This window comes from Schistocerca cancellata, chromosome 5 (genome assembly GCF_023864275.1).
Source record: "Schistocerca cancellata isolate TAMUIC-IGC-003103 chromosome 5, iqSchCanc2.1, whole genome shotgun sequence".
Taxonomy (NCBI): domain Eukaryota; kingdom Metazoa; phylum Arthropoda; class Insecta; order Orthoptera; family Acrididae; genus Schistocerca; species Schistocerca cancellata.
Genome location: NC_064630.1, coordinates 839,194,249 through 839,207,698, shown reverse-complemented (window position 1 = coordinate 839,207,698; position 13,450 = coordinate 839,194,249). Strand labels below are relative to the sequence as shown.

Sequence of the window (13,450 nt, the reverse complement as noted above, 5' to 3'; positions counted from 1 at the left end):
TTTTTGAAGGATAATTATACTTTTTGCCATCAATTGCATAATTTTTAATCTATGAAATAACAACAATAAATATGAAAACTAACCTTGAAGCTCGGTCTTTTTTCGCATGTGTTACACTTTAAGTCGTATCAAACACAAATGTGCCAGTAAAATTTTAAATTATGGCATAAACAGCTTATATTCTGGGCCCAAAATTTTTTATATGGCTGATCCTCAAAGAGTTAAGTTTTGAATGAGAGTCAAAATGCTCTGTGATTTAAGAAATTCACTGCACATTTTTACAAGTTACATAATTCATCTTGCGTGGAAATTTACTTTGAAAGTAACACTTCTCAAATGACTATTCGTAATATTTTCCAGTGATCTGTTAGAAATGTAAACAATTGTGACATCGCGCACATTGAATGCATATTAGTTATTAAGACGTACTGCATTATCTTTGACCTAAGGCCTTTGAAATTTTTCGGTGTCGGCAGACTTGTGTGAGCGCTGTGTAAATGACCATTTTCTTTGCAAACTGAAGTTTTATTTTGGTGTTATTCTCTGATTTATGTTTCATTGCTGCATTATTATTCAGCAGTAGTGGGCTAAAGTAAAATTCTTTGTTAGGACATCAGTTCTCACATGTCGAACCTACAAAAATTTAATTGAAAACTAAAACAATGAAAAATTCCCAGAATTCTAAAAAATTCCCGGGTTTTTCCCGGATGTCCCAGGCCATAAACACCATGGAAACAGAGCAAGCAATGGTTGCACCTGCAAATCACTAATCAGAAGCAAAGCACTGCTCATTTCACACCTGCACAACACTTCAGACACCCACATTCTTCTGCATCTATACTGTTTTGCTTTTGTGACTGACAGCATGCTCACTATGTAAAATAAACCATGTTGTAAGGTAATGCTCTACATCACACTGTACGGAATGTAAGTCAAACAACTTTACTGTGACAACCTTAGCACCAAAACAATAATACATGGTGCACACTTCGACATTCGATCCTTTGCATTCTCTTGTCAAATCACTTGCGAATCCACTGTGCACTGTTTGCAACTGTGCAATCACTTGTGTTAGTTTACGAGTAAAGGGTGCTGCAATGGCTGCACAGAACCAGCAGATGACACCCCCCTTTCATTCCCATCGTGCCACCATTGACAAAAGTGCTGCAAAAAACACAGAAGTATATCACTGGCCACTAACTATATTTTTACAGCCTTCTACAGAAATGTATTTACTTCTGTGTATTTGTCCAATTTTAACGTTAGTTCAATTCTAACTACAAATGGATTCAGGCAAACTGCAGTTTAAACACAATAACGATATACATTCCCACAGTTGGCAGCATTAAAATATTTACTGCCCACTCACCACTCCCCTATCACTGTTGTCCTAGTTTTTAGCCAAGTTGGTGTCACTGTACACCTCCTACCCTTCCAAATTCTTGAAAATAAGAAAATCCACAGGTTACGTCAATTGCCAAAAATGTAAGATGTCCCTTACATTAATCTTTTATAGAATTGGACCCCAACAGCAGTACTTTAATCTGTGAATGTAAGATGATCTCGACTTTGTTTGAAGGACAAATTTGGGAATAAAATCATTTTATAATTCGATGAATACGGTAACTGATCCTAATTTACCCTGCATGTAGCCCCCACAACAATGATTTCTGCAACTACACCTTACATGTTGCTCACCTCAATTGGAAGATGCCATTTTATCTTTTCTATTAACTGTAGCTCTTCACCCTTCTCTCCAAACACTGGAACTAGTTCTATTTCTTCTGATGCACAAATTCGACACAATATGTTAGCAAGAGCTGTATCTTGACCTTGTTGCCAATCATCTCTGTCATAGGAATTTTCTTCGACTATTATCCCCACAACATTCGACTTCTGAATTTCCAGGCAGTTATTGATATTCGAATCGTCAGCCGCTCTGTCAATAGAAAACTTGCAAATCATTCATAATTCTTAAATTATAAACAAAAATGACACATCACATAAACTGCAATTAAAACAGGCAAAAATAATAGAAAGTTTAAAACAACAGGTTTTTAAATCTATATTTAGTATGACTAATGTGCAATTTAAATAATGGATCTTATTAGAATTTAAGTGTTATCACATTTACACTGGTTTCATTTATTGAAAAGAATGTAATTTAACAGGTAAAGCATTCTGTAGTGAAACTTATTTTCTAACAGGTTATAACCATTTCAATAAGGGAAGTGAAGAACTGACTGCAATAAGTGCTGGAAGCAAATCATTATTAGAATGAATTTGTTTTGTGAATAATTTTAACTATAAAAATAAAGGCAAAAACCGTCCTTTGTTGCAAAGAGAGAGGGGTACTTTTTTTTTCAGGTGGGAAGTTTAGTTCCATCAATACCAATACTGAATTCAGTAACTTCAACCAATTTCCCGTGGTGAAAGTACGTCCGTGTGGAAAGAATACTGTTGTTATGGTCTTCAGTTAGACCACCACCCAGCCGAACTTGCTTATTGTAGTACAGCCTTTGTTTCCCTGTTCATGTCAGACACTTCCCTCCAAGATTAATGTAACTATTCCTTCATGCCTCGGGATTACCCTATCACTTCTTTTAGTCATACTGTTCCATATTTTCTTCTCTCCCCAACTCAATTATGTACTTCATTGCCGTATTTACTCAAATCTAAGCCGCACCTCAAAAATGAGACTCGAAATCAAGGAAAAAAACATTTCCCGAATCTAAGCCGCACCTGAAATTTGAGACTCGAAATTCAAGAGGAGAGAAAAGTTTTAGGCCGCACCTCCAAATCGAAACAAAGTTGGTCCATTTTAATATGAGACACAATTTAGGTCGAATGAATGACGATACAACTACAGTAGTTTGGTTCGAGTCGTAAGTTTAGCAGTTAAGCTTTACAAGGTAGCCATTGCTATGCGTCAGGTGCTCCGTCCGTATTGATACGGGTACCCTTCCTTTTTCACGTGCTTCGTCTGGTTTGAATTGATTGCTTATTTTTCATTGATCTGATAAGTGCCATTTTCTTTGTTATAGATGTTAACATCATTCTAAGCTGAAAATGCATTACTGTACTGTGTCATGCATTGTTTGTCGCATTCTGATAGTGCGTGTTCACGGCCTGTCGCCGCTCGCGGCATGGCTTGCTTTTCTGCGCACTACCGCGGCTTAAAAGAGAGAGAGGAATTGTCTCATTAGCGAAACAATGGCAAGAGACTGCTATTTGTTGTTACTTACACTGCTGCTTTCTTTGAGAATGATCAACAAGAACCAAATAATAGACTGCGTATGATAGAAGATGTTCTGAACGAGAGTTTAGTGAAAATGTTTCCCCGTTTGAAAATCTTTGCAGGTGCCGCTTTAGTACATTACATTCTGCACATAAATTAGAGTCATCGTAGATTTAAAAATCTAGTCAATTGCCGTGCTTCATTTCTGACTGTATCACTATTAAGCATAAGAATAATACAAATATAAACATGACATGATATGTATATTCCTCCGCGTTTGCTGTTGTCTCACTCTAGTTTCGTAGTTTATTAGGCTGACAGGACTTAAATGAGATAGCAGCCAACATGAAACAATACATGGCAAAATGTTTATATTCGTATTATTCTTATGGTGACGAGAATACTGCATGTGATTCACAATTTGTAAAAGTTCCTATCAGCAACCAACTTGTCTCACAGATAGGAAAAAAATTCAGAACGTAGAGTTGGCCATATTGACAAACATCCCAAACAGTCTTGCCAGTCGGATTTTTGTAATACATTGAAATGCTGCTACATTCGAAGATGAACAATACGGAATTTGTATTTACTTCGTTGGATAATGTATGAAAATGCAGTGGTCGAAACTCGGGGCGGAGAAAAAAGCTCGTCTTCCACCTTTTTTTTTAAATTTATTTCCTGACGCAGAGGTTTTGGCGCCAGTATTTATCTTTGTGCCTACAAAGCATGCCTGTGTGGCGCTACATATATTCGACGGCAGAAGTAAGCTGTGGCGGCACCCACCAACATTTTTCAGAACTTCCGCTTGCTTTGCACTCGATTCTAAGCCGCAGGCGGTTTTTTGGATTACAAAAACCGGAAAAAAGTGCGGCTTAGATTCGAGTAAATACGGTAGTTGAAAGTCCTCAACATTCTTCTGTTAGCACAAAGTTGTAAATGTGGAAACATGGGTCCATGTGAAAATGGCAATAACAATGCACCAGCCACAATGCAGCCCAACTGTGAATGCTGCTCTTGGGCACAGGGTATGCTGTTTGTAAGCAGCTAGAAACTGCCTTGACTACTGCCCTGTTATTGGGTCTTTTGGGAAGGGTACCAAGTGAAGCGCATCAGATGTCAGAGGTAACTCCAGTACCATCGGCTCCTGTGGATACAACCTCCTCTCCAGGAAGTACCAGATACATCACCATCATTTATCCACTTGACTGAAGTGAAGTGTCAGTAGTAGCTCTTGGGCCCTTGTACAGGGGAGACAGAGATCAGGGAGAACTCTGGTATCACGCATGTCTGCCTAAACAACAATTACTGAGATGCTGTATTCTAGTGAAACAGAGGCAATCAGACCCATCATTTGGGAAATCTGCTGTGCCCTCTGTTAAGGGGAAGCAAATGCAAAAGGATAGAGGTATATTATTCATAACCATATGGCGAATAATAGTACTCCTTAGGAAAATGGTGTAGCAAGGAATGGGAAGGATCACCATTTTGGTAAGAAATAGTGGTTTGTTTCCCTAATGCTGCCCCTTCCTCAAAATTATTGTGTGTTGCACCCCTACCTCAGATCCTGAATACATTTTTGCATGAAATGTCCAATAATAAGAGCACTGGAGAATAGGTAGCTGTATACTGTAGTCCAGATATGTACCATGAAGTGTGATCAGAAGGCTCCATTGGAAGCAGACAACCTCAATTGCCACACAATTTAAATTTGTCACTAATGTTCACATTGAACGTACTGCAGTGAAAATATACAATGGAATTAATGATGCTAAGAAAGTAAAAGGGAAATATAAAACCCTTAAAAGTTTTAACAACTGAAGTGAAACAAAGCTTCTCTATAACATATTCTCATCCATGATTTACTGGATACTTACGTCTCGTTATTCTCTTGCACAGTTTCTTGACTGACGAAGACATTTTCATCAATTATTTCATATTGGTTTTCTTGTTGTTCTCTGAAAAGTGAAGACAAAACTGAAGTTGTGGGACAAACAACACAATTAAAAATTTAGTGCATATAAATCAATTATGTCAAAAGTATGAAAGTTATGAATAAAATTTTCCTGGGTTCTAAACTGCAATATATTATGAAAATTAACTAAGTCTGAAAATTCAGTTACATATGACATGACACAATTAGAACACACAAGAATTTTATTCATATTGCAACAATAATAGTATTTTCATGCACACCATACTGATCAAATCCAAGATGTATCCAAATATAGCTACCACCACAAATTTACTTCAAAGTGATGAAACTAAAACATAATCATCAAGGATATCAGTTCTAAACAGCATAGCAATAATTAGTTTACTATCTAGATGTTGTCTCAAAACAAGTGAGAGCATATGTCCGTGTATCAGATCAGATCATTCTGTTAAGGTAATTTACATGATCAGGGCTTTTACTTCAAAAAAGGTCAACTGCTGTAGTTAAGTGACTACACAGTCAAGTAATAAGTTATGTTATTACACACACACACACACACACACACACACACACACACACACACACACACACACTCACTGTGTCACTTCAATCATTAGGTGTTATCTCTCTGTGTTTCAGCAGATAGAATTTCAGTTTTGCAATCTGTAACTGGAGTCAGCCCGAACAATTATTACATGTGACAACCAGTGCCAATGGAAAATGTAGGTTGCTTTCTGATTACAAACAACATTATTTTTAATGTGATATTTTATGTGCCCATCCACCAGAGTGGTTTGAATTAGAGTAATGGGGCATTCAGTTTAGCAATATGTAGTAACAGGAAAAGAAAAACACTAAGAACAACAAACTACAGCAACGACTGTAGCGCTGCTGCACGGTGATAACAGACAGCATGCAGCTAGGCGGTATGTGACACAGGGGCAAATGGTTCATGTTCTACTGTCCCTGTTAATACATATTGATAGGAACAGAAACATATATAAAAAAATGATAACACAAAATTAGCAAGTTTTGTAAAATAACAGAAAATCTGCAATTTTAATGAAATATCATCAAATTTCCCGATAGCAGGCATAAAAAATGTTATAAATCTAAGGATGATACTTTGCCAATACTCATTAAGATAGTTATAGAAACGAAATTGTATTGTGTCTTCCTTTCTCCTCGCGGCTGAATGAGGCTGGTGTAAAACTTTAAAATGTCACTTCAATTCCTGAGTAGCAAACTACATGTGACGTCAAAAATAGCACACGAATTGACAAAAAAAAAGTATCACTGAAATTGGGGAGAGGGGAAGTCGGGGCAACAAATTTGGGAAAAAAAATTGATAAAATAAAAAAACTGACTTTGGCGAAATGGAAATTGACAAAAATTAGCACCAAAGCTTGAGGGAGAGGGGGGAAAAAAAAGCGAAAAACAACTCCGAAATGCACAAAAAAAATACCTAATTTGGCAACAAAACTGCACAGAATCTGCCAAAAAATAGCAGCAAACTCGGCAAAAATAATAACAAAATCAGCTGGCAAAAAATGAGACCAAATCAATAATTAAAAAAAAAAAAACCTGAAAAATCCCAGTTAAGCAAAAATTAACACTGAATTCTGCCGTAAATTACACAACTCTTTCCAGTTTCTACATATCAATATAAAAACTGAGTGGCAACAATGACAATATCCATCAGCTAAAACTAAGCCTCAGTGATTACACAAGTATTATTGCCCAAATGAAATTAGTCAGCTGGTTAGTTCAAATTGCTACAGAGAGCATGTCGTCGTCTTCTTCTTCTTCTTCTTCTTCTTCTTCAGTCCAGAGACTGGTTTGATGCAGCTCTCCATGCTACTCTATCCTGTGCAAGCTTCATCATCTCTCAGTACCTACTGCAACCTACATCTTTCTGAATATGCGTAGTGTATTCATCTCAGATCCCTTAATCGGGCAGGTAGGTTAAAAAATTTAAAAAGGTTAAAGTGAGATATAGTGGGAATTAGTTAAGTTCAGTGGCAGGAAGAACAAGACTTCTGGTCAGGTGAATACAAGGTTATAAATACAAGATCAAATAGGGGTAATGCAGGGGTAGGTTTAATAATGAATAAAGAAAATAATAATGTGGGTAAGCCATTACAAACAGCATAGTGAACGCATTATTGTGGCCAAGATAGACACGAAGCCCACGCCTACTACAGTAGTACAAATTTATATGCCAACTAGCTCTGCAGATGATGAAGAAATTGATGAAATGTATGATGAGATAAAAGAAATTATTCAGGTAGTGAAGGGAGACGAAACTTTAATACTCATGGGTGACTGGAATTCGAGAGTAGGAAAAGGGAGCGAAGGAAGCATAGTAGGTGAATACGGATTGGGGGAAAGAAATGAAAGAGGAAGCCGCCTGGTACAATTTTGCACAGAGCATAACTTAATAATAGCTAAAACTTGGTTCAAGAATCATAAAAGAAGGTTGTATACATGGAAGAATCCTGGAGATACTAGAATGTATCATATAGATTATATAATGTAAAACAGAGACGAAGGAACCAGGTTTTAAATTGTAAAACATTTCCAGGGGCAGATGTAGACTCTGACCACAATCTATCCGTTATGAACTGTAGATTAAAACTGAAGAAATTGCAAAAAGGTGGGAATTTAAGGAGATGGGACCTGGATAAACTGGCAGAACCAGAGGTTGTAGAGAGTTTCAGGGAGAGCATAAAGGAACAATTTACAGGAATGGGGGAAAGAAATACAGTAGAAGAAGAATGGGTAGCTTTGAGGGATGAAGTAGTGAAGGCAGCAGAGGATCAAGTAGGTAAAAAGATGAGGGTTAGTAGAAATCCTTGGGTAACAGAAGAAACATTGAATTTAATTGATGAAAGGGGAAAATATAAAAATGAAGTAAATGAAGCAGGCAAAAAGGAATACAAACGTCTCAAAAATGGGATCAACAGGAAGTGCAAAATGGCTAAGCAGGGATGGCTAGAGGATAAATTTAAGGATGTAGAGGCTTATCTCACTAGGGGTACGATAGATACTGCCTACAGGAAAATTAAAGAGACCTTTGGAGAAAAGAGAACCACTTGTATGAATATCAAGAGCTCAGATGGAAACTCAGTTCTAAGCAAAGAAGGGAAAGCAGAAAGGTGGAAGGAGTATATAGAGGGTCTATACAAGGGCGATGTACTTGAGGAGAATACTATGGAAATGGAGGAGGATTTAGATGAAAATGAAATGGGAGATATGATACTGTGTCAAGAGTTTAACAGAGCACTGAAAGACCAGAGTCGAAACAAGGCCCTGCGAGTAGACAACATTCCATTAGAACTATTGATGGCCTTGGGAGGGCCAGTCCTGACAAGACTCTACCATCTGGTGAGCAAGATGTATGAGACAGGTGAAATACCCTCAGACTTCAAGAAGAATATAATACTTCCAATCCCAAAGAAACCAGGTGTTGATAGATGTGAAAATTACCGAACTATCAGTTTAATAAGCCACTGCTGCAAAATACTAATGCAAATTCCTTACAGACGAATGGAAAAACTGGTAGAAGCCAACCTAGGGCAAGATCAGTTTGGATTCCGTAGACATATTGGAACATGTGAGGCAATACTGACCTTAGGACTTATCGTAGAAGAAAGATTAAGGAAAGGCAAATCTACATTTCTAGCATTTGTAGACTAAGAGAAAGCTTTTGACCATGTTGACTGGAATACTCTCTTTCAAATTCTAAATGTGGCAGGGGTAAAATACACAGAGTGAAAGGCTATTTGTGCAGAAACCAGATGGCAGTTAAAAGAGTCGAGGGGCACGAAAGGGAAGCAGCGGTTGGGAAGGGTTGTAGCCTCTCCCCAATGTTATTCAATCTGTATATTGAGCAAGCAGTAAAGGAAACAAAAGAATGGTATTAAAATCCATGGAGAAGAATTAAAAGCTCTGAGGTTCGCTGATGACATTGTGATTCTGTCAGATACAGCAAAGGACTTGGAAGAGCAGTTGAATGGAATGGACAGTGTCATGAAAGGAGGATATAAGATGAACATGAACAAAAGCAAAATGAAGATAATGGAATGTAGTCGAATTAAGTCAGGTGATGCTGAGGGAATTAGATTGGGAAATGAGACACTTAAAGTAGTAAAGGAGTTTTGCAATTTGGGGAGCAATATAACTGATGATGGTTGAAGTAGAGAGGATATAAAATGCAGACTGGCAATGGGAAGGAAAGGGTTTCTGAAGAAGAGAAATTTAACATCGAGTATAGATTTAAGTGTCAGGAAGTCGTTTCTGAAAGTATTTGCATGGAGTGTAGCCATGTATGGAGCTTTCGAAATGTGGTGCTACAGAAGAATGCTGAAGATTAGATGGGTAGATCACATTATTAATGAGGAGGTATTGAATAGAATTGGGGAGGAGTTTGTGGCACAACTTGACTAGAAGAAAGGGATCAGTTGGTAGGGCATATTCTGAGGCATCAAAGGATCACAAATGTAGCATTGGAGGGAAGTGTGGAGGGTAAAAACCGTAGAAGGAAAACAAGAGATGAATACACTAAGCATATTCAGAAGGATGTAGGTTGCAGTAGGTACTGGAAGATGAATAAGGTTGCACAGGATGGAGTAGAATGGAGAGCTGCATCAAACCAGTCTCCCTCTATGATTTTAACCCTCCACGCTGCTCTCCAATACTAAATTGGTGATCCCTTGATGCCTCAGAACATGTCCTACCAGCCGATCTTTTCTTCTAGTCAAGTTGTGCCACGAACTTCTCTTCTCCCCAATCCTATTCAACACCACCTCATTAGTTATGTGATCTACCCATCTAATCTTCAGCATTCTTCTGTAGCACCACATTTCGAAAGCTTCTATTCTCTTCTGGTCCAAACTATTTATTGTCCATGTTTCACTTCCGTACATAGCTACACTCCATACAAATACATTCAGAAATGACTTCCTGACACTTAAATGTGTACTCGATGCTACCAAATTTCTCTTCTTCAGAAACACTTTCCTTGTCATTGCCAGACTACATTTTATATCCTTTGTAGTTCGACCATCATCAGTTATTTTCCTCCCCAAATAGCAAAAACTCATCTACTAACTTAAGTGCCTCATTTCCTAATTTAATTCCCTCAGCATCACCCGACTTAATTCGACTACATTCCATTATCCTCGTTTTGCTTTTGTTGATGTTCATCTTATATGCTCCTTTCAGGACACTGTCCATTCCATTCAACTGCTCTTCCAGGTCCTTTGCTGTGCCTGACAGAATCACAATGTCATCAGCGAACCTCAAAGTTTTTAATTTTTCTCCATGGATTTTAATACCTTTCTTTTGTTTTCTTTACTGCTTGCTCAATATACAGACTGAATAACATCAGGGAGAGGCTACAAGCCTGTCTCACTCCCTTGTGTGCCCCTCGACTCTTAACTGCCACCTGGTTTCTGTACAAATAGCCTTTCGCTCTGTGTATTTTACCCCTGCCACCTTCAGAATTTGAAAAGAGAATTTCAGTCAACATTTTCAAAAGCTTTCTCTAAGTCTACTAATGCTAGAAATGTAGATTTTCCTTTCCTTAATCTTTCTTCTAAGATAAGTCCTAAGGTCAGTACTGCCTCATGTGTTCCAACATTTCTACGGAATCCAAACTGATCTCCCCCGAGGTTGGCTTCTACCAGTTTTTCCATTCGTCTGTAGAGAATTTGCGTTAGTATTTTGCAGCTGTCACTTATTAAACTGATAGTTCGGTAATTTTCACATCTATCAACACCTGGTTTCTTTGGGATTGGAATTATTATATTCTTCTTGAAGTCTGAGGGTATTTCGCCTGTCTCCTACATCTTGCTCACCAGATGGAAGAGTTTTGTCAGGACTGGCTCTCCCAAGGCTGTCAGTAGTTCTAATGGAATGTTGTTTACTTCCGGGACCTTGTTTCAACTCTTCACGCAGTATCCTATTTCCCATTTCATCTTCATCGACATCCTCCTCCATTTCCATAGTATTCTCCTCAAGTACATCGCCCTTGTTTAGACCCTCTATATACTCCTTCCACCTTTCTGCTTTCCCTTCTTTGCTTAGAACTGGGTTTCCATCCGAGTTCTTGATATTCATACAAGTTTTCTCCAAAGGTCTCTTTAATTTTCCTGTATGCAGTATCTATCTTATTCCTAATGATACATGCCTCTACATCATTACATTTGTCTTCTAGCCATTCCTGCTTAGCCATTTTGCACTTCCTATTGATCTCATTTTTGAGACGTTTGTATACCTTTTTGCCTGCTTCATTTGCTGTGTTTTTATATTTTCTCCTTTCATCAATTAAATTCAATATTTCTTCTGTTACCCAAGGATTTCTACTGCCCCTCATCTTTTTACCTACTTGATCCTCTGCTGCCTTCACTACTTCATCCCTCAAAGCTGCCCATTCTTCTTCTACTGTATTTCTTTCCCCCATTCCTGTAAATTGTTCCCTTATGCTCTCCCTGAAACCCTGTACAACCTCTGGTTTAGTCAGTATATCCAGATCCCATCTTCTTAAATTCCCACCCTTTTGCGGTTTCTTCAGTTTTAATCTACAGTTCATAACCAATAGATCGTGGTCGGAGTCCACATCTGCCCCTGGAAATGTCATACAACTTAAAACCTGGTTCCTAAACCTGTCTTACCATTATATAATCTATCTGAAATGATCCAGTGTCTCCCAGCCTCATCCACGTATACTGCCTTCTTTCATGACTCTTAAACCAAATGTTAGCTCTGTGCAAAATTCTACCAGGCGGCTTCCACTTTTATTCTTTACCCTAATTCCATATTCACCTACTACGTTTCCTTCTCTTCCTTTTCCTACTATCGAATTCCAGTCACCCATGACTATTAAATATTTGTCTCCCTTCACTATCTGAATAATTTCTTTTATCTCATGATACATTTCATCAATCTCTTTGTCATTTGCCGAGCTAGTCGGCATACAAACTTTTACTACTGTGGTAGGCTTGGGCTTCGTATCTATCTTGGCTATCTTGGCCACAATAATGCGTTCACTATGCTGTTTGTAGTGGCTTACCCACATTACAATTTTTTTATTCATTATTAAACCTACTCCTGCATTGCCCCTATTTGATTTTGCATTTATAACCCTGTATTCACCTGACCAGAAGTCTTGTTCCTCCTGCAACCGTCATGACTAATTCCCACTATATCTATCTTTAACCTATCCATTTCCCTTTTTAAATTTTCTAGCCTACCTGCCCGATTAAGGGATCTGACATTCCACGCTCCGATCCGTAGAACGCCAGTTTTCTTTCTCCTGATAACGACATCCTCTTGAGTAGTCCCCGCCCGGAGATCCGAATGGGGGACTATTTTATCTGCTGAATATTTTACACAAGCGGGCGCCATCATCATTTAACCATACAGTAAAGCTGCATGCCCTCGGGAAAAATTACGGCCGTAGTTTCCCCTTGCTTTCAGCCGTTCGCAGTACCAGCACAGCAAGGCCGTTTTGGTTATTGTTACAAGGCCAGATCAGTCAAGCATCCAGACTGTTGCCCTTGCAACAACTGAAAAGGCTGCTGCCCCTCTTCAGGAACCACACATTTGTCTGGCCTCTCAACAGATACCCCTCCGTTGTGGTTGCACCTACGATACGGCTATCTGTATCGATGAGGCACGCAAGCCTCCCCACCAACGACAAGGTCCATGGCTCATGAGGGGACAGGGACCATATACGGTGAGAAAAATACACAATGAGATGTGGAGCTGAAATATGAAGTTGTGATCTGCAGTATCATGAATTCTTCAATGCTGAAACTAACTTAATTTTAATAAGGTATACTACTGCTCAAAGCTTCCAATGACATTATTAATTGAATTAAACAAAGGAGGACGACATGTACTTACAAGTCCCAACATTTTTCTCATCACACATGCAATACAGTAGCATACTGCTACTCAACTTCTAGAATTATATTTTAACTGTCTAACTTTTTGTGTTACATTCTACTCTACATTTGCCAACAGAGAATGAAGTACACACTTCTATTGACTGCACATAGACGTATGACTCCTCTGGTGTTTAACTATAAGAATTTACGCGATCTGATAACAGTGCACTGTTTTGCAAAAGCATTCCCCATCATTCACCACTGCTCGTTTGGCATCTAATTTAGGAACTGATTATTCATAGGTAATGACAATTGTGATTTTCCATAGCCAATGACAACTGTTAAGGAAGCAGGAAGCAATTACCAACACTGAAGAAGTTATTT

General features: G+C 38.3%; 1 protein-coding gene across 2 annotated transcripts in view; it reads right to left on the bottom strand.

Moving 5' to 3' along the window:
* The window catches only part of LOC126187365 (zinc finger protein 665-like), a 186,405-nt gene that overhangs the window by 91,965 nt on the left and 80,990 nt on the right, over nucleotides 1-13,450 (bottom strand). For both annotated transcript variants that reach the window (XM_049928409.1, XM_049928410.1), the window contains exons 5-6: nucleotides 5,113-5,193; nucleotides 1,699-1,939 (exon numbers count right to left, since the gene is read on the bottom strand). In XM_049928409.1, coding sequence (XP_049784366.1) covers nucleotides 1,699-1,939; nucleotides 5,113-5,193 — 322 coding nt within the window. The remainder of the gene's footprint in view (nucleotides 1-1,698; nucleotides 1,940-5,112; nucleotides 5,194-13,450) is intronic.